The 25923-nt window shown below is 41.4% G+C and overlaps 1 protein-coding gene across 1 annotated transcript in view; it reads left to right on the top strand.

The window, feature by feature from the left end:
- FAT1 (FAT atypical cadherin 1) overlaps positions 1-25923 on the top strand; it is a 127467-nt gene that overhangs the window by 73527 nt on the left and 28017 nt on the right. Inside the window, 10 exon segments of the mRNA XM_017862632.1 lie at positions 1911-2176; positions 2178-2238; positions 2617-2827; positions 4994-5133; positions 9548-9823; positions 9946-10156; positions 15434-19501; positions 20040-20236; positions 23269-23422; positions 24555-24788. Of these exon segments, the coding sequence (XP_017718121.1) occupies positions 1911-2176; positions 2178-2238; positions 2617-2827; positions 4994-5133; positions 9548-9823; positions 9946-10156; positions 15434-19501; positions 20040-20236; positions 23269-23422; positions 24555-24788 (5818 nt within the window).

The raw sequence follows: 25923 nt of genomic DNA on the forward strand, positions 1-25923 counted from the left end.
ACAGTATAAGTGACAAAATTCTAAACTGTAACTTCCAAAAATTTCTTTTAATATTGCTGTTTATAATGCCTGCTTAATTTCATTTTATCCTTGGTCAAGTTTTCTTACCGTTGTCAGTAAATACTTAGTCTTTTGTAGTTGTGCAGTGTGTGCCTGTGTGCATGCGTACACGTGTGTGTACATGCGTACACGTGTGTGTGCATGGAAATTGGGAATCCCCGCAGGCAAAGGTGGTTTCACGGCCACGGTGCTTTCCCCGTTAGGAACTGCTTCATCTACTACATCTGAGTTTTTAGTTTTTAGAGTGTAAAGGTCCCTTGAATTCATTTTCTTTACGATAGAGCAGAGTTTGAATTTGCATTCTCTCACGACAAGGATTGACAGAAGGGGCGAGTGCAGTGGCTAACAAAAATAAACAGATGGGAAAATAGGAGAGCAGTAGTTATGTTGACATTTTGCTCCAGTCCTTACAAATTTCACATTAATTGCATACCTCACTCCAGAGCCCTCTTTTCTCAGTGAGTGTCAAAGGCTAGGTGGAAGCAGATACCAGATGTATAGCACTTTGAAAGTAATTTTTGGACATTGATGGGAAATACATTTCCCCTTCAGCATACATAATTTGTGTATTTTTCAGTAGGGTCCTTTGGGTGTGGTATATTTGAGAGCCAGTGCTGGCATTGATTTGGCTGTCTTAAAGATAGTGTGTCTGCATTACGTGTTGAAAGCTGTGACTAGCTACTGGTTCTTGAACCCAAAGTTAGGAACAATTTGGTGATGAATACTAAAAAACATAGTGCTTGCTTGTATTTCTCTTTCTTGTTTTTCTAAAGCTCATATGCAAACTGATGAAAAGGAAATGTTTCGAGAGTTTAAAATTAAAATAGTAATACTTTTATTTTGAAAAAGCTTAGGAAGGTAAATAATATAAAGTAAAGCAACTACTTAAATATTTTTGACAGGCACCATCAGGGTATAGTCACACTCTAATAAACAGGATTTACAACTGCCAGACTTCAGTCTACCTGACTGTTTTTAGTGTTTTGGTAATTCATTTGGAAGAAGGTGCAGTGTGGATGAGGGGAGAATAAGCATTACTAATATCATTACATTTAATGTACCCATTGACATAAACGTGAACATTTGATTTAAGGGTGAAATGGTCTCTTACGGATATAGAAACAGTCATCAGTGCAGTCCTCAAGACTCTCTGATATTTTTTCCTAAATAGAATATAAGAATATATGGTTAGTTTACTTAAAATGAAAGTTATTTTATCATCATTTTACTGAAAATCTTATTTAATGAGTTGGTCTTAAATTTAAATGTTTAGGTCCACTCCTATAAAACATCTGTAGAGGAAAACAGCCAAAATAAAATGGTGATTACTGGTATTAAAAGGTGTGCTATATATTTAACATGTACTTTTAAATGACAATTTAGTATATTTTATTGATGAAGTTTAACATTTTTTACGTGATATTTGGAAATTTTATTTTAAGTATGTAGAGTGTATTGTTTTAAGAAGACTCTTTAAATGTGTAAAGCCGAATCTTCACGTATCTCTTCCATGGCCTAAAGGTATTAAGTTTTTGGTAGCTTAACATTTGGGTGAAGTTCGCTTTCCAAGTTACAGTAGTGTGAGAAGAGAGCCGGCGTGGTCAGGAAGGCGTGCAGGGGTGCGGCTGTTTCTTTCTTAGCTATGCCTGCCCCCTTGACTCTCTCCCTGTAGAGATAGGAGGTGCTGCCTCACCTCCTTCCAGCGCTGTTGTTGGAATGAGGAGCTGCTGTGCTGAGTCCTCGTGCCCTGCGAAAGGTAGAGCTTTACACACATGCGGAGTAGCATTAGGAAGAAGATCCTTTTTATATAGTATATCTAACATGTTTATCTGTTAACTTTAAAAAAACAGGTTACTGTGACAGACAATGGTAGTCCTCCCAAATCAACCATTGCAAGAGTCATTGTGAAAATCCTTGATGAAAATGACAACAAACCTCAGTTTCTGCAAAAGTTCTACAAAATCAGACTCCCTGAGCGGGAAAAGCCAGACCGAGAAAGAAACGCCAGACGGGAGCCCCTGTATCGCGTTATAGCCACCGACAAAGATGAAGGGCCCAATGCAGAAATCTCCTACAGCATCGAAGAAGGGAATGAGCACAGCAAATTTTCATTGAACCAAAACTGGAGTGGTTTCGTCCAAGAAGTTTTCAGCAGCCGGAGAATATGATATTCTTTCCGTGAGTTAAGATTGTAGTAGTGTAATTTTTTATATGTTGTGACTATAAAGCTTATTTTGCATTTCTTCTTTAGTCACTTTATTTCTGTTTTGTAAACGGCTGAAGTGTTTGTGACCTAATGACCCCATTAGGCGTTACCGGATAATGTTGGAGAAGCACGGGTTTGTTTTTCCTTTTCATCTGTCATTCAGGGTGCTTATTGTTTCTGTTCAATGTGGTCATGAAATCGTTCTTTTATCAGGCATTCAGTACACAGTATACAAATGTTAAGTGTTTGAAATTGGCTCAGTTTAAGACCAAACCAGTCTGTGCTCCATTCATTTCTGGGTGGTAACTTCTGATTTGCTGTTTTTAATCCCCTCTGCCCAAATGTTGCAGATTAAGGCAGTTGACAATGGTCGCCCTCAAAAGTCATCGACCACCAGACTCCATATTGAATGGATCTCCAAACCCAAACCGTCCCCGGAGCCCATTTCATTTGAAGAATCATTTTTTACCTTTACTGTGATGGAAAGTGACCCCGTTGCTCACATGATTGGAGTAATATCTGTTGAGCCTCCTGGCATACCTCTTTGGTTTGACATCACGGGTAAGCATTCCTCCTCGTTTTCCTTGTCCTTACGGGTTACACTGAGGAGAACCTGCATACGGTTTGATGAGTTTTGGGCACGTGTCAGGATTTAAAATTGGGAATACGATCGACAGGTGGAGAATTTGCTTTAAACTATAATATTTTGATTGCAAAATTTTTCATAGTATATAGCATATATTAAACTTGTTTAAAATAGGTCCTCTATTCTACCAAGTTATTAATTTAAAAATAAAATTTTTTAAAAGTTCATCAAGGAGTTACAGACAAAAGCCCTGAATGTTTTGGTCCAAAAGCACAACTTCTTAATGTTTAATTATTGATAACATAACCTGTAGCACATTGTTATTTTTAGTGAATATGATTGGAACATTTAAAGTAACTATGCCTGTGTGACTATCACATGTCAATATTTAAGAGGGAATAAGCTTACAAATTTTGATTCGTATACCTTTAAAGTTATGGTACCAGCTGTGGGTTTTTAGTTTTATTTACCTCATTTTCAACAGGAATGAGGATTCATTAAATTATTTCATCCTCCAGTCACATTTACTTGCTAAAGCCATTTCTTCTTATTTGTCATGTAGTTTAGGTAAGACATTGAATGTAATACCCTAGTCAACATATTTTTTAAATTTCACATTAGACTTTGGCATCTTAGATTTTTTTTTTTAATTGTTTCCTCACATTTTAGTTACAAGGGTATTTAAGAACAAGTGTATCTGTTGTGATTCATTTCTCTAGGGGGGACTTTATGTCCGTTTTTCCTCTTCTACCCCTTAGTCATGTTACCCCCCAGCCCCCAAAAGTTGCAGCTGATGGACCCAGACCCCGGGCGTGTCAGGCCAGGCCTTACCTTTGGAACGTTCATGCTAAACGGTTGGGCTGTTTTACCAGTTTGGTGATTGTATGAAATCCATGTCATCAACACCTATGAAACCATTGCGACATCCTGTTAAGGGAAGGGGAAAAAGAGACTATTTTCATAGTTAACGATACTCAAAATCGTTTGTTTGCTTTCTGTTAACTTTTATCACATTTCCAGATCGACAGGCTGCTGCTGTGCAGTACCTGACCTCGCTGTGTAACCTTGCTGTGCTTGGACCTGGTTTGATTGATTGCTCTTATTCTGTGCTTGCTTTCCATGCGTGCTTGCTTCTTTTTGGCTGTGCCAGGAGACACGCTTGCTAGAGAAGTTTTTTACATCTTTCAGATGACTTGTGACCCGAACTGTACAGCAGAAGGTATCTGCTGAGATCACATAATTTGCCTCAGATTATGAGATCTAAAATAAAAACCTTGTTTTTTTTTTAACTTTTTTATTTCCAATGACTATCTTCCATTGCTGTTTTTTTTTCTTTTTCCGTAGTGTGCGCATGGCCACCCATCCCATTCGCCAGCGTGTTGGCACGTGATGCTCACCTTGCTCTGTGGTTTTAGGTTTCTCTTAAGACGTCGTGTGTGTTGTTTCGTTTCTTGGTTAGATTTAGTAGTACAATTTCATCATGACATTAAGCCTCTATTTTCATCCCATCTCATTTTATATCTAGGTCAATGGATTTGAAAAGAGAGTTTTATCAAAAATACTTGGATAATATTAGTAGGATAGAAACTTCTGTTTCATTAGGCTTTGTGTTTGTCAAAATGAGAAAACAATATTTTCAAATAGTTTATAGTAGCCAGGACTAATTGAAGTTAACTACCACTATTTTTTTTTTAGAGTTAACATTGATTTTTAATAGCTATTTTATTAGGCCAATTTGCTCAAAGTATCAGAAAGTTTTCTTAGTAAGTAAACTTTTAAATGGCCCAGTGATGGTTCGTATAACTACTAAGATACAGATTGAAGAGAAATTCAGAACCCCTGAAAAAGCCAATTGAAAGTAACTCATTGGCAGTATTAGCAATGTCTTTGTTTTCAGAGTTGCTTTCTTGGTTTCTTTCGTTGGGTTAGTTGCTTCCTGGACAATTAGGGTTCACTTTGCCATAACAAGCATTGTCTTTCTAATTGGCCACTCTTGTCTTTCAAAATGCTCCTCCTTGGAAACTCTTTGCTAGTATATTAGAAGTTTTTTTCAGTGCCATTAAGTATTAGAAAGCCACAAAATAAACTACAGAGTGTTATCCTGTGACTGTTTTTACTTTTCTTGTCCCAATGTAAACTAGGTGGCAACTACGACAGTCACTTCGATGTGGACAAGGGAACTGGAACCATCATTGTTGCCAAACCTCTTGATGCAGAACAGAAGTCAAACTACAACCTCACAGTCGAGGCCACAGATGGAACCACCACTCTCCTCACTCAGGTCAGTGAATTACTAATGATGCGGTTGTCAGAGGAGGATGGAGATAACATTCTGACTTGGGGGGGTCCACAGGAAATAGGAGCTGTGGATTCTGCCCTGTGAGGGTCTAAAATCAGAAGAGTGTGTGTGTTGGTATAGTTTACACACATGCACACTAAGAATTTTTATTTAGGGAAAGAAAATTCCATATCCCAATTTAGGTTTTGCATATAATTAAGCAGTTTTGAGAATTTTGAGAAAAGACTTCAAAAACAAAACCAGACCAATGTTATACCATCAAAATCTTGGAATTTTATACTCATTTTAAACTATATTAACGTAAAGCACGTCACTATTGAGAATGAATTGTTTAAATCAGTTTCAGTAAAACTGGATAAAGTGGTTATCTTCTAAATCACTTTTTTTTTGGATTCCTCCTGGCTATGTCAAATAATTAATAAAATTGTTCTAATCATTCCTTTAACACCTTTATTTGCTCCTATCTGATAATTGAGATGGCCAGATTATGGGGATTTCACACTGAAGTGTTAAAATCCTGTAAGTTAAATTTAAATTCTCTTCTTTCTTACTACTTTTCTTTGGTTCTCATGTGGGCCGTTTGAAGTATACAGAAGGAGTATTCCTAGAGAGAAGAATCATCGTGAGGTTTCAGGAGCAAGCAGAGTGTCATTCACTCATTTCTTTAACAAGTATTTGTTGAATACTTGTTACATGCCAGGTACCATTCTGGAAGGTGAATAGTAGGAAACAATCTTGCTTTCTTGGAGCTTACACTAGGATGGCAGAAGCTAAAGGCGTATTTATAACCTACTGTGGCCTAAATGAAAAAGAAAGAAGTTAAATGTCAGAGAACAAGATGCTTCTGAGTTTCAGTTTTCTAGCATTAGATTATACTGTTTTAAATCCTAAGCGAGACACATCATCTGCTAAGTCATTGAGCTGCATTAAAAGATAAAAATTATCGTCTATGATGTCTTTTCGATTAATAAATGGGTAGATAATTTAAAGCCATTTACAAAAATATTTCTCTAAATGCTTGTGATTTTAGTCTATATAAAATTGATATATGTATGCTGTATGCTTTTGGGGTCATTTTGAGATTGTCTTGTAAAAGTTCTAGTATGGTGTGAAAATTTCAATTTAGTTGGTAGCTGTTCTCATTCTAGAAAAAAGCAAAATCTATTGATTTTCTCTCTTTAAACATAAGCCCTTGTAAAATTTTAGAGCACAAAATGAGAATAAAACATCATAAATTATAATAAATCTAACAGGATAATTCTGAGAGAAGGATTTAAGGGGCATAACTGTAGACCAGTTCACAGAATCGACTACCCAGAAATCTAACAAAAGGAGCTTCATAAACAGTGGAGATGGCCCTCTTTGCCAAGCATTCTCATTACTAAAGGCAACACCTCTATGAATAATGAACAGTGCAACTCTTTCCCAATAATTGTATTTTTAATTCGTGCAGTTAAAAGTTTAGCATGAAGTATGATGTGTATGGACTAAAATTCCTATGAAACCCAGGAAAGAGAGTCTAGTTTTCTTTCTTGGGAACACAGAATATCTTAAATTTCATTGTTTCAGAAGTATAAAGATACTTCTGTAACTTATTTTGGGCCACTGTCATAGGCTCTAGATGCTATCCTAATCGCTGGCAGGGAAAGGCAGTCGGACTGTAGGAGAACGGTGAGCCCAGGTTGACCTGTTAAGGTGTGGGACAAAGGGAATGATTTGTGTTTAGATTATTTTTCCTCTTGAGCTGAGAACCTGGAAATACGAGTTTGGGCGGGAGCAGGTGGAGCGGGGCAGCAGCTGCCACCTGGAGAAGAGCACAGGACTCAGCTGGGCAGTGAGAAGCACCAGGATACAGCGGGGATGGATTGAAGAGCAGAGGAATTAGCTGGGCGGTGAGACGCTAGGATACCGCCGGGATGGATTGGGGCTTGGAAGTAACACTCAAAAATCAACAGAGCAGCCATTGTGTCTCCAGGTCAGGGGCAGCAGACGCCGATTTGAGAAGGTTTAGGTGAGCGTTGGTGGGTCAAGCAGGCAGCCTCCAGCAGAGGTGGGCGGCAGGATGGTGGGAGAATTGCCAGTGCCCTGCGGAAACGGAAACAGCTCTTCTCCCGGCTTTCCTGTCCTGCGTGTGCGGCTTAGGATGCTGACCGCTATTGATTCCAGTCACTTGGCTTTCTCTTGTATCTCCAGGTAACTTACCAAATCCAGTTACCTTTTTTTTTCTTTCCTTCAAACAGCTTTGCTTTCGTATCTTCTTTCACTTTCTCTCGAGCATCAGCATCGTGGCCTGTGGAGCAGCTCGCTTGCTTGGAATCCCAGCTCCACCTCTTGTGCTCCTTTCCACGGGCAAATAGCTGTAACTCTCTGTGCGTCCATGTGCTCACCTGGAAAGTGGGGGTGGTGGCAGTCATCCTCTTGGAGGTGTTAGGAAGGTTGATGAGATGACCCGCAGGGCGCCTGTTCTTCACTCTCTGAGAGCCTGTCACCCAGTAAGCACTCAGAAAACCATAGTTTTGTTGCACATCGGCTCGGGTTTGGGCTCTCGTCCCACCGACAGTTCACCTTCCAGTCGCCGTTCTTCATCCCTGCCGCTCGTCTTGGAAGTGAGTTTCTTCTGACCAAAAGGAGCTGTGTGATCCTCCCACGTCAGTTCTGGAGTCCAGGCTTGCGTGTTTGATTCTGCCTTCTTCTTGCTCCTTTACTGTACCATCCCTGAGTTCCAAGTCCTCTCCAACCTCTAAAAGGCAGGATGTTCCATCCCACTGCTTGCCTTCATGTCTTTGACGCAGCCCTTCCTCATACTTACTCACCTGCCAACCAAAAATACATCCAAGAAAGCGTTACCGCCCTCTTAAAAGAGCTTTCTGAACATCTCAGCCAGTCTCCAGACTCTTAAACACTGACTTGATAGTATGTGAGACATGGCTAGGCTGTGCATGTGCAGAACATTGCCTGGTGAGCCTGGTAGCTCTATGAGGGCAGGGACTATTGCATGCTGATTTCACACCCACTGTGTTACGTAGGCAAGCATTGGGCATGGAAATGCACGATCAGTGTGTTTCAATTGAATTTTGCTTTTACTTTCAGTTCCTTCTACTTAATAATAGTTAGGCTTGGAGCAGGATTAAACTTCTCTGCCCAGTACCCAATACATGGGAAAAATAATTTTTAAATGTATAGTGGAAATTAATATATAATCTAATTTATGGTAATTGCCTTTATAGTCATCCCTTCTGGATCATCATTGACCTGTAAAAGTGAGGCATCTGTAGTTTTAAAGGTTTACACAGCTTTCACATGAAACTTTTCCATGGTTTGGTGGATGCATTTAGAATTCATACAAAATGTCATGTTATGTTTTATTTAACTAAAACATCCTTGATGTTTTGGTCTTCTATGAGAACACTGATGTAGCCCTCACAGAAGGCCTCTCTGTTCATGGCCTTCTCCATGTGGTTGACAGCTCTGCCTGGGACTCTGGTCTCCTGTGCTGCTTGGACCAGCAGATCCCTTTGTTCTGTAGGCCCCTGTGAAGCACAGTTTTCTTCTTCATAAACTCTAAACCGTGTTTTGTAATTGGCAGTGATTTCTGCTGTGCCAAATCCATAGGTTTTTTCATTATGAAAATTAATCCTCTTACTGTCAAAGTTTTGTTTGTTTCTAATTTAGCTTAGTACCAAGTTTCTTAACATTTGCTTTTTTTCCTCCAAAGGTTTTTACTTTATGTAGACACAATTAAGAGAGTTTAGTTTTCAGTCTATTGACTAAAATTGCTTTTAGGGAGTAAATGTATTTACTACATACATGTAGGTTTATGATTACAGAAATACGGTGATTTCTAAACACATTTCTTATTTTTTCTTTTTACATATTAAAAAAAACCTATGATCTAGGGCTTGGGATGTCAAAAATGAGAATGAGAAATTTAGATAGTGTAATCGTCTATCTTACACACCTCAGTAGATTGGTAGTTGCAGATTCCAATCTAATATAAGAAATTAGTCTTCTATAAATCCTGGTAAAGGAAATTGTTATCTGTACATGAGTAATCTACAGATACCTTCTCTGTGGAGGCATAAGAGAAGTTCTGCCCACATATAAAGATGTGGCAAGTGTGAAAAATATACACATTTTGTCTTCAGAATTAGTTAGTTACAAGAATTCAGAAAGGTCATCATTATCTTACTCATATTTAGATAAGTAATATACCAGTGAGAAATATTATAAGACATTTATGATTGTAGGTTTTCTATTGCCTTTCTCCTATTTGTATTTTATTTTGCCACAGTGTCATTCTTTCAATGTACTTGACTTTTATTCATGGTTCTTTAAGTATTAAAACATCATAATTGGACATATTATATTGTACGAGACATTTTGTCATCCATTACAGGTATTCATCAAAGTAATAGACACAAATGACCATCGTCCTCAGTTTTCTACATCGAAGTATGAAGTTGTTATTCCTGAAGATACGGCGCCAGAAACAGAAATTCTGCGCATCAGTGCCGTGGATCAGGATGAGAAAAACCGGCTGATCTACACTCTGCAGGGCAGTAGAGATCCACTGAGTCTCAAGAAATTTCGTCTTGATCCTGCAACCGGCTCTCTCTGTACTTCTGAGAAACTCGATCATGAAGCCGTGCACCAGCACACCCTCACGGTCATGGTAGGCGCTCTGCCCGCTCTCCTCCCACCATTTGGTCCTGAGGCCTTTGTGTGATTAACTGTGATTTCTAATGAGTTATAAGAAAAACACCAATGGGATTGATAATGTGTCGATTCTTTTAGGTACGAGATCAAGATGTGCCTGTAAAACGCAACTTTGCAAGGATTGTGGTCAACGTCAGCGACACGAATGACCATGCCCCGTGGTTCACCACTTCCTCCTACAAAGGGCGGGTGTATGAATCGGCGGCCGTCGGCTCAGTTGTGTTGCAGGTGACAGCTCTGGACAAGGACAAAGGGAGAAATGCTGAAGTGCTGTACTCGATTGAGTCAGGTATTTTTGGAGCATTCAGTGGCATTTTAAATTTGCAGTTGTTAAAAGTCTGTTTCTACTTTTCCAATATCAGTTCTGGGTATTGAAGCATTTCTGTGTATCTGCCACAATTGCTTAAATTGATCTCTAGATACAATTTTGCATATTAGGAGAAAGAGGATTTTTTGTTTTATTTTTTTATTTTTTTATTTTTTTTTTGAGACGGAGTCTCGCTCTGTCACCCAGGCTGGAGTGCAGTGGCCGGATCTCAGCTCGCTCCAAGCTCCGCCTCCCGGGTTTACGCTATTCTCCTGCCTCAGCCTCCCAGGTAGCTGGGACTACAGGCGCCGCCACCTCGCCCGGCTAGTTTTTTGTATTTTTTAGTAGAGACGGGGTTTCACCATGTTAGCCAGGATGGTCTCAATCTCCTGACCTTGTGATCCGCCCGTCTCGGCCTCCCAAAGTGCTGGGATTACAGGCTGGAGCCACCACGCCCGGCGGAGAAAGAGGATTTTTTTTATTTTTATTTTTTATTTTTTATTTTTTAACTTTTAGCCCATCAGACAGTTTGGGGAAGTTCTGGGGGATTCACAGTGTTAGCCCAGTTCAAGGCTCTGAGAAGCCCCACAGTATAGGAAACTTTGTTTGACCAATTCAGTATTTCTGAAATTACTTTAACCACACTTTCTTCTATAATATTGGTTAAACACACTTAGGAAGATACTTGCCTGGTAATTTAGCGTTTTACTTTTTTGTCAGAGAGTATTTTCTCTTCAGCAGAGCAGGAAGCGCCATATCAGTGCTGACTCATCTTATTGTAATTGACTCAAACCTCAGGAAGAGGTGCCTGCCCCTCCCTCCCCTTCCACAGTTACCTGGATTTTTGCCCCTTGCCTTTAACAGGTGAATTTCCCTCATGCAACTGGGTTGAGTACTAGACCCCAGAGCTGGGGCCTGCTGGGGTGGGGCTTGAGGCAGCAAGGGCAGAAAAAAAAACGTCTGGAGCTGTGGGCCTGGACGGTTCCGGGACCCAGAGGCCAAGAGATCCAGAGTCGGTTTATCCAGGGGGATCACCAGGAAGCAATCCTGGCATAGCAGGTTGTTTTTGGTCTGTTTTCTGCTACCATTCCCTCATTCATTCATTCATTCATTCATTCATTCCGTGGGCTGATGAGCTCACTTTATGTGCCAGGTGCTGTGTTGGGAGCATTCATCCTTGGGCATGGTAGGTAAGGGGTTGCCATTGGGTCCACAATGCGTGTCTTGTAAAAGTTCCACCCCAGTGGAAACGGTTCTGTACAGTCAGAGGTCACATTGCTTTAGGACTTCCTGCTCATGCCAGATCCTCTGAAAGTGATGAAATGTTGAGAAGACAGTTGACAGTTTTCCGTTTTCTTCAGCGCCATTGTTAGTACGAGAAATATGGTCCCTTTCAGTCTTCTTTGTAATAAGTTTAGAGAATTAAAATCTTCCATTAAACTTGTGTTTTTTTTTTCCTAAGTCTGTAGCTCTGCATACTTAGAAATTGTCTCTCCCGGGCATTAGACTTGTTACAGGTACAGATTATAGATCAGGTCATCAAAACTGGGGGAAATGGAGAGTAACTTTAAAAAACTTACTCATGTGTTCTAAGTGGTTAAACTATGTTTATTTAACATACTTGAAATTTCATTTGTTTCCCTTAAAACAACCAAATTGAGTTCATTAGTCACAAATAAGATCGCATACACTGCCTGTGACTGCGGTGTTAAAATATAGTGTAATTAGTGCCTTGAATAAAGATGAAGTTTTTTTTTCCACTGGTTCAGAAATTTGCAGTTAGAAAAACAGTGCATTCCATTTGTGCATGCCTGAGTACTTCAATAAAGTAATTCTGCCATAGACAAACTGACTGGGTTTATGTAGGAGAAAACGTTAAACTTCCCCTTAGCTTTCACCGAATTTTCAACAACTGGGTGGTTAAAATGTGATTGTTGGTGTCTGAGTAAAAGCATGTGCATTCTTTGAATGCTTCTAATGACTGATAGGGTTAGGAATCTGGTATTCTGAGAATGGAAGTCCCTCCTCAATGAATAGGTAATACCAGTGGCCTCTTCTGGCATAGAATTAGGGCTTTTAAGAAGCTATTTTTATAGTTTTGGTAATATAAAAATTATGCTCAGCAGTTACTTTGTAGGAGACCACTGCCATTAACATGCAGCAGAGTTTTGTGGAGGGTGTGTGGGCGTATGCTGGGGAGGGAGGAGGTGGACATCTGTTGGAATAGTACAAACTATAAAATGTTCATACAAATGCCTTTCATTTAAGTTTATTCATATTTACCTGCTTCTCATTTGTGTCAGATTACATTTAAAGTTCAAAAAGACTAGTTATAAATTCAGTACATAACACTGCATCTTTAACTAGCAGTGATTAATTGAGTAAAAGGTTTGGTCTGATTAGGAGTCTTCAGGGAAAAAGGAATTAATCAGGAGATATTTTCAGTAACATTGAGTTATATGCTAGAGACATGGCAGTGCCATACTCTGGTCTGTGTGGTGTTTTATTCTTACGTCTTTTTTAAGAAGTAGATTATTGGAGCACTACTTCTAAACCATTTTAATACCTGGAAACAGAAGACACTCCATAAGTAAATATGCTTATTGATTAGAATTGGTTTTCTTCGCCAAACTTAAGTTCAATATAGTTGCCTCTAGAGTCAACAGAGGGTGCCACTCTGCCAGTCAGTGGGCCCCAGATGAACATCCAGAGTGTGTCCACAGGGGAAGAAACAGACTCCCCTTCACAGTTCTGTGTAATACACTTAATAGCTTAAGAGCAAAAATTAGCCTATTTGTCTAGTTAATTGCCCTGTTCCCATACAGGGAACAATTGAAAGTTGTTTAAAAATCACTCATATTGTAGCTAAAGTCAGTGTATAAACCCCCAGCCTCGTACAGACCTTTTCTGCCACCTTAGGAAGTCGCTGACCACCACCTGTGCACCTCAGCGCCTCTGAATGTACCTGTTGTTAGGCCAGGCAGGGGCACTTCCTGCCCCTCAGCAGCCCTCATTGTTTCTTCATGTAAACATGATGCTGCTTTCCCGTCTGCAAATCTGATGACTTCTGCCTTAATCTGTATGTATGTGGGATCCATCTATCACATGACGAGCGGGGTTCCTGTTTCACCTTGTTATCAGCAACATGCTCCAAGCTATGTTCATCAGAGTCACGATGCCCCAGATAATAAAGGATGTTTCTGAACCTTGCATGGCCGATAAAGAGCAAGGTTGTGATCCATGCTGCAAAGAAAACACAGGGCGATGAGACAGAAACAGTAAGAATACAGGAGAGGATGCATCAAACACTGGGGCTCTGAGATGAGTGTGCTCTCCTGATTGAGGACAAAGAGAATGCCCGCTTGGCTGGAGGGCAGGGAGCAAGTTTTGCAGAAAGCGGTGTGTTCTAGCATCTCCAGCCTCCTCCACAGCAGAGAGTCTGTTCATTCCTCCACTCGAGGCCTTGCGTATTTGAAGCTTCGTTGGCAAGATAAGATTATCCTGTACAAAGTAAGAGAGTAATGGATATAGAAGAATGAATATAAAATATGGTAGGTCAGCTGGTGAGTACAGACATAGGGAAGTCTGAGGGGTGGGGATGAAGAGTCACCATGGTTGCCCCAGTCTCCTGTGTTAGGCCAGGCAATCAGTCACAATTTTAGACAGTGAGGATGATGTACAGGTGGGATGAGAAAAGGATCGTGGAGTTCTGACGACAGCTGAAAATGCAATCAGGAAGGACCTGGGATCACTGACTCATAAATACAGACAGGCCGGAAATTAGTGTCTCAACAGCCTGGCAGAGGCAGCAGGACCCAGTCCTCGGCCAGGGTTCAGCTCAGAGCATCAGGACCTAAAGAAAGCCTGGGCCTCCGCCCTGTTGCAGACTGAGGCACTGCCTTGGGGCCTGGATGCAGAGCCGGTAAGACTTAATGAAAGCCAGGCTGGATCTGCTCTCCAAAAAATGGCCATGGGTTTTTGGAAAATGTATTAAAGGAAGGAAATAAAGACTGTAGAGGAAGTGTTTACTGTTAATGATGTGGAGAAAGAAGTGCTTGGTTAATCCCCTGGTTTGCAGCTCACACTAAGTAGTTCTGGTCTGTGAAATGCCCCACTCATGGCAAACCTAGAGCAAGAGTTTGAGAAAGCAGTTAAGTGGCAAGTGAGCTTTGTTTTGGGTAAGTGTAATAGTTCATTTGGGGAAAATAAATTCTGTGCTGTGACAAGGATGGTGAATTCTGGAGGCTTGTTTATGAAACAGAAAAAGGATGGAGGGCTTGTGGATGGATTAAACCTGAGAGCCTGCAATGCTGCCCTGATTTATCCAAAAGGGCTGTAGAGAACTGCTCATCTCTTTGAAGATTCAGTCAATGATATGAAATTACAGAATATTCTGGAGCTGTGGTTGCAGCTAAAGATACATATAGTATAGCCTGAAAAGGTCCAAAGAGAAGGAGGTGAGACACGATCTTCGAGCAGCCTCTCAGCTGCAGCACTGCTGACATTTGGAACCACATAGTTTTTGTTGTGCAGGGCTGCCCTGTGCGGTATGGGGTGCTTAACAACATCCCTGGTCTCCACCCACAAGACGCTGGGAGCACCCTCTTCCGACCAGTAGTGACAGCCAAAAATGTCTGCAGGCATTACCAGATGTCTCCTTGGGAGCAGAATCGCCCCCAGTGGAAGATCACTGACCTAGACGATAAGTTGACCTGAAAAAGATAAGAAGGGAATATTGTTGCAGTCTTCAAAACCTATAAAGTGGGACAGGTTACACACATCTATCCATGGACAATTGTCTCTCGAAGCTTGATGTCAATTTCTTACTGAATCGAAATCTTTTGTAATGAATACACATCTTAAGAATTCTTAAGTCATAACCGTTGAAAATACAAATGTGATCCAGGAGTGTTTTGAGGGACTCTTGGAAAAGGACTTACTCAACTGCTTTGTGAAAGGATAACCTTGTCTTCCCACCACACATTCCCAGTGCAGCCCAGAGAGGGAGTTTTGGCTTTAAGCGCAGAGGGCTGTTTCTTCTGTCTTTTGTTTTTCATCATTTATGGTCAAAATTCTGTAAAGTATTAGGTGGATAAAAATAAAACAAGTTGAATGTTCCATTTCAATGTTGACGTCCCCGAGTTTCTGCTTAATTTCAGAATATAATTTTTGAGGATACCTTTGTTTCTGTTTCTCTAACTACTACTTCTGTTGCTCCTTGTATTTTTATCTAACATGTATTTTTTCCTCTCCTTCCAGGAAACATTGGAAATTCTTTTATGATTGATCCTGTCTTGGGCTCTATTAAAACTGCCAAAGAATTAGATCGAAGTAACCAAGTGGAGTATGATTTAATAGTAAAAGCTACAGATAAGGGCAGTCCACCAATGAGTGAAGTAACTTCTGTGCATATCTTCGTCACAGTTGCTGACAACGCCCCTCCGAAGTTTACATCCAAAGACTATTCTGTTGAAATCAGTGAAACTGTCAGCATTGGGAGTTTTGTTGGGATGGTTACAGCCCATAGTCAGTCATCAGTGGTGTATGAAATAAAAGATGGAAATCTAGGTGATGCTTTTGATATTAATCCACATTCTGGAAGTATCATCACTCAGAAAGCCCTGGACTTTGAAACTTTGCCCGTGTACACATTGATAATACAAGGAACGAACATGGCTGGTTTGTCCACTAATACAACGGTTTCAGTTCAGCTGCAGGATGAGAATGACAACTCGCCAGTTTTTACGCAGGCAGAATATACAGGACTCATTAGTGAGTCAGCCTCAATTAACAGTGTGGTCCTCACAGACAGGAATGTCCCTCTGGTGATTCGAGCAGCTGATGCTGATAAAGACTCCAATGCTTTGCTTGTTTACCACATTGTTGAACCATCTGTACACAAATATTTTGCTATTGATTCTAGCACTGGTGCTATTCATACAGTCCTCAGTCTGGACTACGAGGAAACAGGCATTTTTCACTTCACCGTACAAGTGCATGACATGGGAACCCCACGTTTATTTGCTGAGTATGCAGCTAATGTAACAATACATGTAATTGACATTAATGACTGCCCTCCCGTGTTCGCCAAGCCATTGTATGAAGCATCTCTTTTGTTGCCAACATACAAAGGAGTAAAAGTCATCACAGTAAATGCCACAGATGCCGATTCAAGTGCATTCTCACAGTTGATTTACTCCATCACCGAAGGCAACATCGGGGAGAAGTTTTCTGTGGACTACAAGACTGGTGCTCTAACTGTCCAAAACACAACTCAGTTAAGAAGCCGCTACGAGCTCACCGTTAGAGCTTCCGACGGCAGGTTTGCTGGCCTTACCTCTGTCAAAATTAATGTGAAAGAAAGCAAAGAAAGTCACCTAAAGTTTACCCAGGATGTCTACTCTGCAGTAGTGAAAGAAAATTCCACTGAGGCCAAAACGTTAGCTGTCATCACTGCCATTGGGAATCCAATCAATGAGCCTTTGTTTTATCACATCCTCAACCCAGATCGCAGGTTTAAAATAAGCCGCACTTCAGGAGTACTGTCAACCACTGGTATACCCTTCGATCGTGAACAGCAGGAGGCGTTTGATGTGGTTGTGGAAGTGACAGAAGAACATAAGCCTTCCGCAGTGGCCCACGTTGTCGTGAAGGTCATTGTAGAAGACCAAAATGATAATGCACCAGTGTTTGTCAACCTTCCCTACTACGCCGTTGTTAAAGTGGACACTGAGGTGGGCCACGTCATTCGCTATGTCACTGCTGTAGACAGAGACAGTGGCAGAAACGGGGAAGTGCATTACTACCTTAAGGAACATCATGAATACTTTCAAATTGGACCCTTGGGTGAAATTTCACTGAAAAAGCAATTCGAACTTGACACCTTAAATAAAGAGTATCTTGTTACAGTGGTTGCCAAAGATGGAGGGAACCCGGCGTTTTCAGCGGAAGTTATAGTTCCGATCACTGTCATGAATAAAGCCATGCCTGTGTTTGAAAAACCTTTCTACAGTGCAGAGATTGCAGAGAATGTCCAGGTGCACAGCCCTGTGGTCCACGTACAGGCTAACAGCCCGGAAGGCTTGAAAGTGTTCTACAGCATCACAGACGGAGACCCTTTCAGCCAGTTCACTATTAACTTCAATACTGGAGTTATCAACGTCATAGCTCCTCTGGACTTTGAGGCCCACCCGGCATATAAACTGAGCATACGCGCAACTGACTCCTTGACGGGCGCTCATGCTGAAGTATTTGTGGACATCATAGTAGAGGACATCAATGATAACCCTCCTGTGTTTGCTCAGCAGTCTTACGCAGCAACCCTGTCTGAGGCATCTGTAATTGGAACATCTGTTGTTCAAGTTAGAGCCACAGATTCTGATTCAGAACCCAATAGAGGAATCTCATACCAGCTGTTTGGGAATCTCAGCAAGAGTCATGATCATTTTCATGTGGACAGCAGCACCGGCCTCATTTCACTCCTCAGAACTCTGGATTACGAGCAGTCCCAGCGGCACACGATTTTTGTGAGGGCTGTTGACGGTGGTATGCCGCCGCTGAGCAGTGATGTGATTGTCACGGTGGACGTTACCGACCTCAACGATAACCCACCACTCTTTGAACAACAGATTTACGAAGCCAGAATTAGCGAGCACGCTCCTCATGGGCATTTCGTGACCTGTGTAAAAGCCTATGATGCAGACAGTTCGGACATCGACAAGTTGCAGTATTCCATTCTGTCCGGCAATGATCATAAACATTTTGTCATTGATAGTGCAACAGGAATTATCACCCTCTCAAACCTTCGCTGGCACACCTTGAAGCCATTTTACAGTCTTAACCTGTCCGTTTCCGATGGCGTTTTTAGAAGTTCCACCCAGGTTCATGTGACTGTCATTGGAGGCAATTTGCACAGCCCTGCTTTTCTTCAGAACGAATATGAAGTGGAACTAGCTGAAAACGCTCCCCTACATACCCTGGTGATGGAGGTGAAAACGACGGATGGGGATTCTGGTATTTATGGTCACGTCACTTACCATATTGTAAATGACTTTGCCAAAGACAGATTTTACATCAATGAGAGAGGACAGATATTTACTTTGGAAAAACTTGATCGAGAAACCCCAGCGGAGAAAGTGATCTCAGTCCGTTTAATGGCTAAGGACGCTGGAGGCAAAGTTGCTTTCTGCACTGTGAACGTCATCCTCACGGATGACAATGACAATGCACCACAATTTCGGGCGACCAAATACGAAGTGAATATCGGATCCAGTGCTGCTAAAGGGACTTCAGTCATTAAAGTTCTCGCGAGTGACGCCGATGAGGGCTCCAATGCCGATGTCACCTATGCCATTGAAGCAGACTCTGAAAGCATAAAAGAGAATTTGGAAATTAACAAACTGTCCGGCGTAATCACTACAAAGGAGAGCCTCATCGGCTTGGAAAATGAGTTCTTCACTTTCTTTGTTAGAGCTGTGGATAATGGGTCTCCATCAAAAGAATCTGTTGTTCCCGTCTATGTCAAAATCCTTCCACCAGAAATGCAGCTTCCAAAATTTTCAGAACCTTTCTATACCTATACAGTGTCAGAGGACGTGCCTATTGGAACAGAAGTAGACCTCATCCGAGCGGAACATAGTGGGACTGTTCTTTACAGCCTGGTCAAAGGGAATACCCCAGAAAGCAATAGGGATGAGTCCTTTGTGATTGACAGACAGAGCGGGAGGCTGAAGCTGGAGAAGAGTCTTGATCATGAGACAACTAAGTGGTATCAGTTTTCCATACTGGCCAGGTGCACTCAAGATGACCATGAGATGGTGGCTTTTGTAGACGTTAGTATCCAAGTGAAAGATGCAAATGACAACAGCCCCGTCTTTGAATCCAGTCCGTATGAGGCATTCATTGTTGAAAACCTGCCAGGGGGAAGTAGAGTCATTCAGGTCAGGGCATCTGATGCTGACTCAGGAACCAACAGCCAAGTTCTGTATAGCCTGGATCAGTCACAAAGTGTGGAAGTCATTGAATCCTTTGCCGTTAACATGGAAACAGGCTGGATTACAACCTTAAAGGCACTTGACCATGAAGAGAGAGACAATTACCAGATTAAAGTGGTTGCATCAGATCACGGTGAAAAGATCCAGCTGTCCTCCACAGCCATTGTGGATGTCACCGTCACCGATGTCAACGATAGTCCACCACGCTTCACGGCCGAGATCTATAAAGGGACTGTGAGTGAGGATGACCCCCCAGGCGGCGTGATTGCTATCTTAAGTACCACAGATGCCGATTCTGAAGAGATCAACAGACAAGTTACATATTTCATAACGGGTAAAAACATTTCAAACAGTTTAATTTAAAATGATTTTTAGAAGCATAAACTATAAGATATGTATTATATGGAAATTGAGGGCTTAAGGGATGATTTTAGTTAAATATCTAAAATGATAAGTAGAAATAACGTCTGTTGAGCCTCATTTCAAGCTTGTTACCTGAGCAAAGCTACCAGTTGTTTCATTAGACTGTTTTTGATTTTTGTGACTCATTCTTTCGAACCTTATACTTAGTGCATTATAAATATATTATCATTAAAAAATCTATAGTTTTAATGCAAGCTAAATTATTAGTAGTCTTAATGCTATGTTTATACATTTTAATGCTGCCCTTTTTTTGTAAATTTTTTTGTAAATTAGTTTTTTTACAAAAAATTTTTTTTGTAGAAACTAATAGATGCCAAATTAATTTTTTAATAATTCTTTTAAATGGTAACATTTATTTACCGTTAAATAAACAGTACAGTTTATTTTGCTGTTACTTATTTTATCCTTTCAACAAATTTGACTATCATCTTCCTCCATTGATTTAATAGGAGGGGATCCTTTGGGACAGTTTGCTGTTGAAAATATACAGAATGAATGGAAGGTATATGTGAAGAAACCTCTAGACAGGGAAAAAAGGGACAATTACCTTCTTACTATCACAGCAAGTGATGGCACCTTCTCATCAAAAGCTATAGTTGAAGTGAAAGTTCTTGATGCAAATGACAACAGTCCAGTTTGTGAAAAGGTAAGCAACTCTTCCCTTGCATTTGTGTTATGAATTTAAATTTCTTAATGACCATCATTTGGCACTGCAGTGTAATTCACATGTGTTTTATGATTGCTTACTGATTAAGCAGAGGTGTTAAATGGGGTAAGACTTGGAAAAGCTTCAGAACTATTTGCAGGAATGCTAAATAAATCAGAAACCTCATTCTAAATAATTCAATTATGGACAGGACTACAGTTGTGTCTAACACTGAAAATGCTCTGTGAACTTTTCATGAGGGGATTCTCTTAATATGGGGATACGCCTATTTTGGGGGAAGGATCTGACCGGAAACAAAGTGCCGATGTGCCGTGGGACACTGTTGTGGGGACGTCTGCTCATCTGCATGCTAGAGAATCTCAGAGGTGGACAGCGTGCTTCCTGCATCTGCAGGACTCACCATTCAATGAGAACTAAAAGTAGACATAGGCAGAGCTGCTCCCTCCAAGGTTAGGTGAGGGCCATGTGGCTCGAGCAGGGGTGGTCCCTGGGGCCAGAGGGTGAGAAGGGCTGGCTCAACCTCGGGGGGCGGTAACTGGGTCGTCAGGAGTGGGTGGGGAGGGGCCATGACGTGTGAGGAGGGATTGTGGAATAGCCACCGAGTTTTCCAGAAGTGGGAATCTGCACTGAGAGTCTTGGAAAAGGGTGAACTGGATTACCATGGGTGGTGGCGGTCGTTCCAGGAGATTTGAACTCTATCCTAGAGAAAATAGGGACTTTGGAGCCTATTGTATCGGTAAGGTAGAGATACTATGAGACGAATTCCTTAAGATGCTTAGTTTGGGCCGGGCACAGTGGCTCACGCCTGTAATCCCAGCACTTTGGGAGGCCAAGGCAGGCAGATCACAAGGTCAGGAGATCGAGACCATCCTGACTAACACTGGGAAACCCCATCTTTACTAAAAATACAAAAAATTAGCCGGGCGTGGTGGTGGGCGCCTGTAGTCCCAGCTACTGGGGAGGCTGAGGCAGGAGAATGGCGCGAACCTGGGAGGCGGAGCTTACAGTGAGCCAAGATCGCGCCACTGCACTGCAGCGTGGGCGACAGAGCAAGACTCCTTCTCAAAAAAAACAAAAAAAAAAGCTTAGTTTGGAAGCGTCGTGCCCATTATTTAGACAGGGAGGAGTGGATGCAAGGGGGCCCTGGAAAGCAGAGGTGGGGAAGGAGTGAAAGGACCAAAGCCACTACCAAGGAAGACCATCTGGTGTGACAGCCGGCAGGCATGCCATTGAGCCCGACTTTCTACAGGAGTAGAGGGAGCGACCAAAGCCGTGGCAAAGAGGAGTCTGAGCCGGGGGCTGGCTTTAGAGGAGTTCCGTGTTGAGTTCCAATTCGAGTTTGCTAAAGTAATGGGACATCCAGTTGACCATGTGTTTTTTAGACACTGAGAGAAGGCGAGATGTTGGATGGGTACTAAGGAAAGGTGTAGGAACTTGGCGTTGTCTCTGGATAGCTGAAAATTGAATTCATTTGAGAGGATACTAACAAAAAGGGGAAAAAAGAAGAGAGAGAGATTTCCAAAGGGAGAAGGGGGCTGAGCTGGAAGGAGAAAGAGGACACCAGTGCAGTGCCACCCTGGGTAGGGGAGAAGGGGACTCTGGGGAGGCAGGGTGGTGAGTGGAGCTGGGATGCGAAACAGACCATTTGGGTCCCATGATGGTGTGCAGGTGGCAGTCTGGGTAGCATGTTGTGGATGGATGCCTGATGAGAGAGTGCAGTGATGAAGAAATAGACCTGCCCAGGGACGAAGGCTGAGAGTGACAGGGAGGAGGAGTGCACTGGGCCAGGAGAAGGCTGGATAGAGAGGAATGTGATTGTGAAGAGGATGGAGGAGTTGGAACCCACCACAGATTCTGTGAGTCTGAGATGCTTGTGGCTGTGGAACGTGATAGGGCTGTTCTCAGGGAAAGACTTAAGATGGAAGAACTCTTAAATTCAGTCGTGAAAGGAAGGGGAACTTCTCAGGGCCCAGGAGTTAATTCCAGTTCTTATTTGTACTTTGTATTTTCAGGAGGGGTGCGACATTCTCTCTTTCTTACAGCAACTAAGTGTCTTTGGTTGTTTTTTAGCCCTTTGATATTATTTCGATACAATACTGTATCATCTTCAGGAATAAGACTGGGACACTAGATCCTTTAAATTCATCCTATTATGAAATACCCTTTTTCCTGAGTCCTTTTTCATGGAGTACTTTTCCATGAGTACTTCACTGGTAGTTGAGTTCAGATTAAGAAAATCAACCAAATCTTAAATTTTTTAGGTTTTAATTTATGGCATGGATTTCTAAATAATTGGAGCTAGAAACAGCTGTTCACCGTGTTTGAGCATGAGGGCACCAGGATCACACAGGGCAGTGGAAGGGGCTGAAGACTAGGCTCCAGGGTCACGCAGGGCAGTGGAAGGGGCTGAAGACTGGGCACCAGGATCACGCAGGGCAGTGGAAGGGGCTGAAGACTGGGCACCAGGATTACGCAGGGCAGTGGAAGGGGCTGAGCCTTCACACTCCCTTCTGTGGCCTTCAGGAATCTTCGTTTTCTCCCATAACATGAAACTTGGTTCTCTCTCAACTGCAATTATTTATGTTAGGAACACTTGCAAAAAATAAATTCCTGTATTTGGAAATAAGCAGATATGATATAACAGATATTCTCTGCAATTTTTGGTTAAACATGGAGTGCTACTTAAATTTTCGATTACTGCTTACGTTTTCTCGGAGGGATTTGAATATGAAATCAGCTTAATGACATATAGTAGCATTTTGTAGGTTAAACATCAGACCAGGCTCTTTCAGGGATGTAGAGTTGGTGGCTGCTCCACAGCTTCTCCTTGTTTCACATGTGTTTTATGTTTTATGAGAAAAAGCGTTTTCAAAGGTCTTGGGACTTTATCTTTAGTCATTTCCCATGTTTTCTGTGGTCAAAGATGAATGATTTCTTTTCCGTTATTCCCTTGACATTTGTGCTGCCTGTTAATGTTTTTATGTGACGATTTTTGTTTAAACTCTTTGCAGACTTTATATTCAGACACTATTCCCGAAGACGTCCTTCCTGGAAAATTGATCATGCAGATCTCTGCTACAGACGCAGACATCCGCTCTAACGCTGAAATTACTTACACTTTATTGGGTTCAGGTGCAGAAAAATTCGAACTAAATCCAGACACAGGTAATGTTGGAGTTTGGGACAAAATTGTATATTCCAACAGTATCATATATGTGGGTGATTTTTAGATCACACACAAAATTTGAAATTACATTTTGCCCTTTTCAAATGTATTGTGGTGCTCCGAAGTTGACATCTCTTAGAAATCTTACCAGCAATTTAGTGTGTAAAATTCAAGGTGATATTTTTTTTAAAACAGCAAGAATATCACCTAACTGAACCAAGGATTTAAAATTTACGAAGGCATTTATGCCACTTGTTTTTAAAAAAAAAAAACCCTCAGAAGTTAAGTACTCTAGCCTTTCTGCCTTTTCTACAGTTTTATTTAAATAGCATATCTTTCTTGAATTTGCTGACCATGAATTTATAATTTAGCATAATTTAGAATTTTCATAAACAAAATGATTCGTAGTATTTTATTTTATTTTATTTTTTTTGAGACGGAGTCTCACTCTGTTGCCCAGGCTGGAGTGCAGTGGCCGGATCTCAGCTCACTGCAAGCTCTGCCTCCCGAGTTAACGCCATTCTCCTGCCTCAGCCTCCTGGAGTAGCTGGGACTACAGGCGCCTACCACCTCGCCCGGCTCGTTTTTTGTATTTTAGTAGAGACGGGGTTTCACCATGTTAGCCAGGATGGTCTCAATCTCCTGACCTCATGATCCGCCCGTCTTGGCCTCCCAAAGTGCTGGGATTACAGGCTTGAGCCACCGCGCCCAGCGGTATTTTATTTTAAAATACAATTGTTTTCCTTTTGTATTTTAGTAAAATTGGAATCAACTAAGTTTCCTGTTAAACCTTTTTATTATCCTCCTAAGGAACTAATTGTGAACATGTGAATCTAAATTTAAACTTTTTTTAAATTTGGTAAATTAGGTAGCTGTTTTACCTGTGCAGTCTTAAATACAAGGTGAGAGGCCCTCAGACCTGCAGGACTTAAAGAGCTAGCACCTGGCAGGGTTGGAGACCTGGATCTCTCTGCCTCTTGCAGCTGTTGAATCTATCATTGATAATATTGGTCTCAGGAGGAAGACTGAATACTCAGACTAAGTAATTGAAAGAGAAAAGGGGAAGAAATAAGATGTACAGCTGCAGGTCACATGTTAAATTACAAGTGAGTCATTTGTTTTTGTTTGTAGGTGAACTGAAAACGTCAGCCCCCCTTGATCGTGAGGAGCAAGCTGTTTATCATCTTCTCGTCAGGGCCACAGATAGAGGAGGGAGATTCTGCCAAGCCAGTATTGTGCTCACACTGGAAGACGTGAACGATAATGCCCCCGAGTTCTCTGCCGACCCTTATGCCATCACCGTGTTTGAAAACACAGAGCCCGGAACACTGCTGACGAGAGTGCAGGCCACAGATGCCGACTCAGGTATCTCCCGGGGGATGCTCTTGCCCTGCGCTGCTCACTGAGATCCTAGGAGCCTGTGTTTCAAAACACACCCCAGATTCAGCCTGTGCCTCTCACTCCTCCTCACGCGTGCTCCGTAGCCCTTCCTTGTTGTGGAAGGAAATCTTTAGAATCATTAATTAATTTTTAATGAATATTTAAAGTTCCAAAGTTGTGCCCAGTGAACCTGCTGCTGTGAGGTGTCTACAATTCTGGTCAATGACTCTACTAACTGATCTTCATACCCCATTGAATTAATTAGTGATGTGTTACTTTGTAAATAAACCATTAGTGACAGAGAGAGCTTTTAGCATCATTGGAACATAATGGAAGCAAATGCTTTATTATCATAGGTTTACAAATCTTTCAGAATTTTTTTGGAGAAAATTCTGAAATAACTTCTTCAGTTATTCAAAATAACTGAATAACTTCTTCAGTCATACCACAGGTTCAGTATTCCTTATTTATAATACAGTTGGAACTGGAAGTATTTTGGATGTTTTGATTTTGTCAGATTTTGGAGTATTTGCATTATGTACTTATCATTGGAGTATCCCAGCTCCAAAATCTGAAATCTAAAATGCTCTAATGAGCATTTTTTAAAATCATCGGTTCTGCACTCAAAAAGTTAATAGATTTTGGAGCATTTCACATTTTGGATTTTCAGTTTAGGGATACTCATCCTGTGATCCTGAGAAATTTCAGAAGAATAGCAAAATGTTGCTTTGTTGCTTTTCAGGTCTTTATCACTGAAGCTAAATGATAAATAGATTTGATTTTTAAAGGTTTGTTAGGTACGGTAGTATTGGCTCCTATATAAAATAGTCTAAGAAGGCAGATTCCCATGAAATTATATTTACATTTGTTTTAACAAAGTAAGTTGTTAATCTAATCCAAAAGTTTACTTTTAAAGATCATAGTCATACAAATTTGCAAATAATGTGTATTAGCATTTACCCCTCCAAAAAAATTATCTACATGTTTGTCTTTTTCAAAAAAATGTGTTGGCCGGGCGTGGTGGCTCACGCCTGTAATCCCAACACTTTGGGAGGCTGAGGCAGGTGGAACATGAGGTCAGGAGTTCGAGACCAGCCTGGCCAAGATGGTGAAACCCCCG

This window comes from Rhinopithecus bieti, unplaced genomic scaffold, assembly GCF_001698545.2.
Source record: "Rhinopithecus bieti isolate Rb0 unplaced genomic scaffold, ASM169854v2 scaffold_56174, whole genome shotgun sequence".
Taxonomy (NCBI): Eukaryota; Metazoa; Chordata; class Mammalia; order Primates; family Cercopithecidae; genus Rhinopithecus; species Rhinopithecus bieti.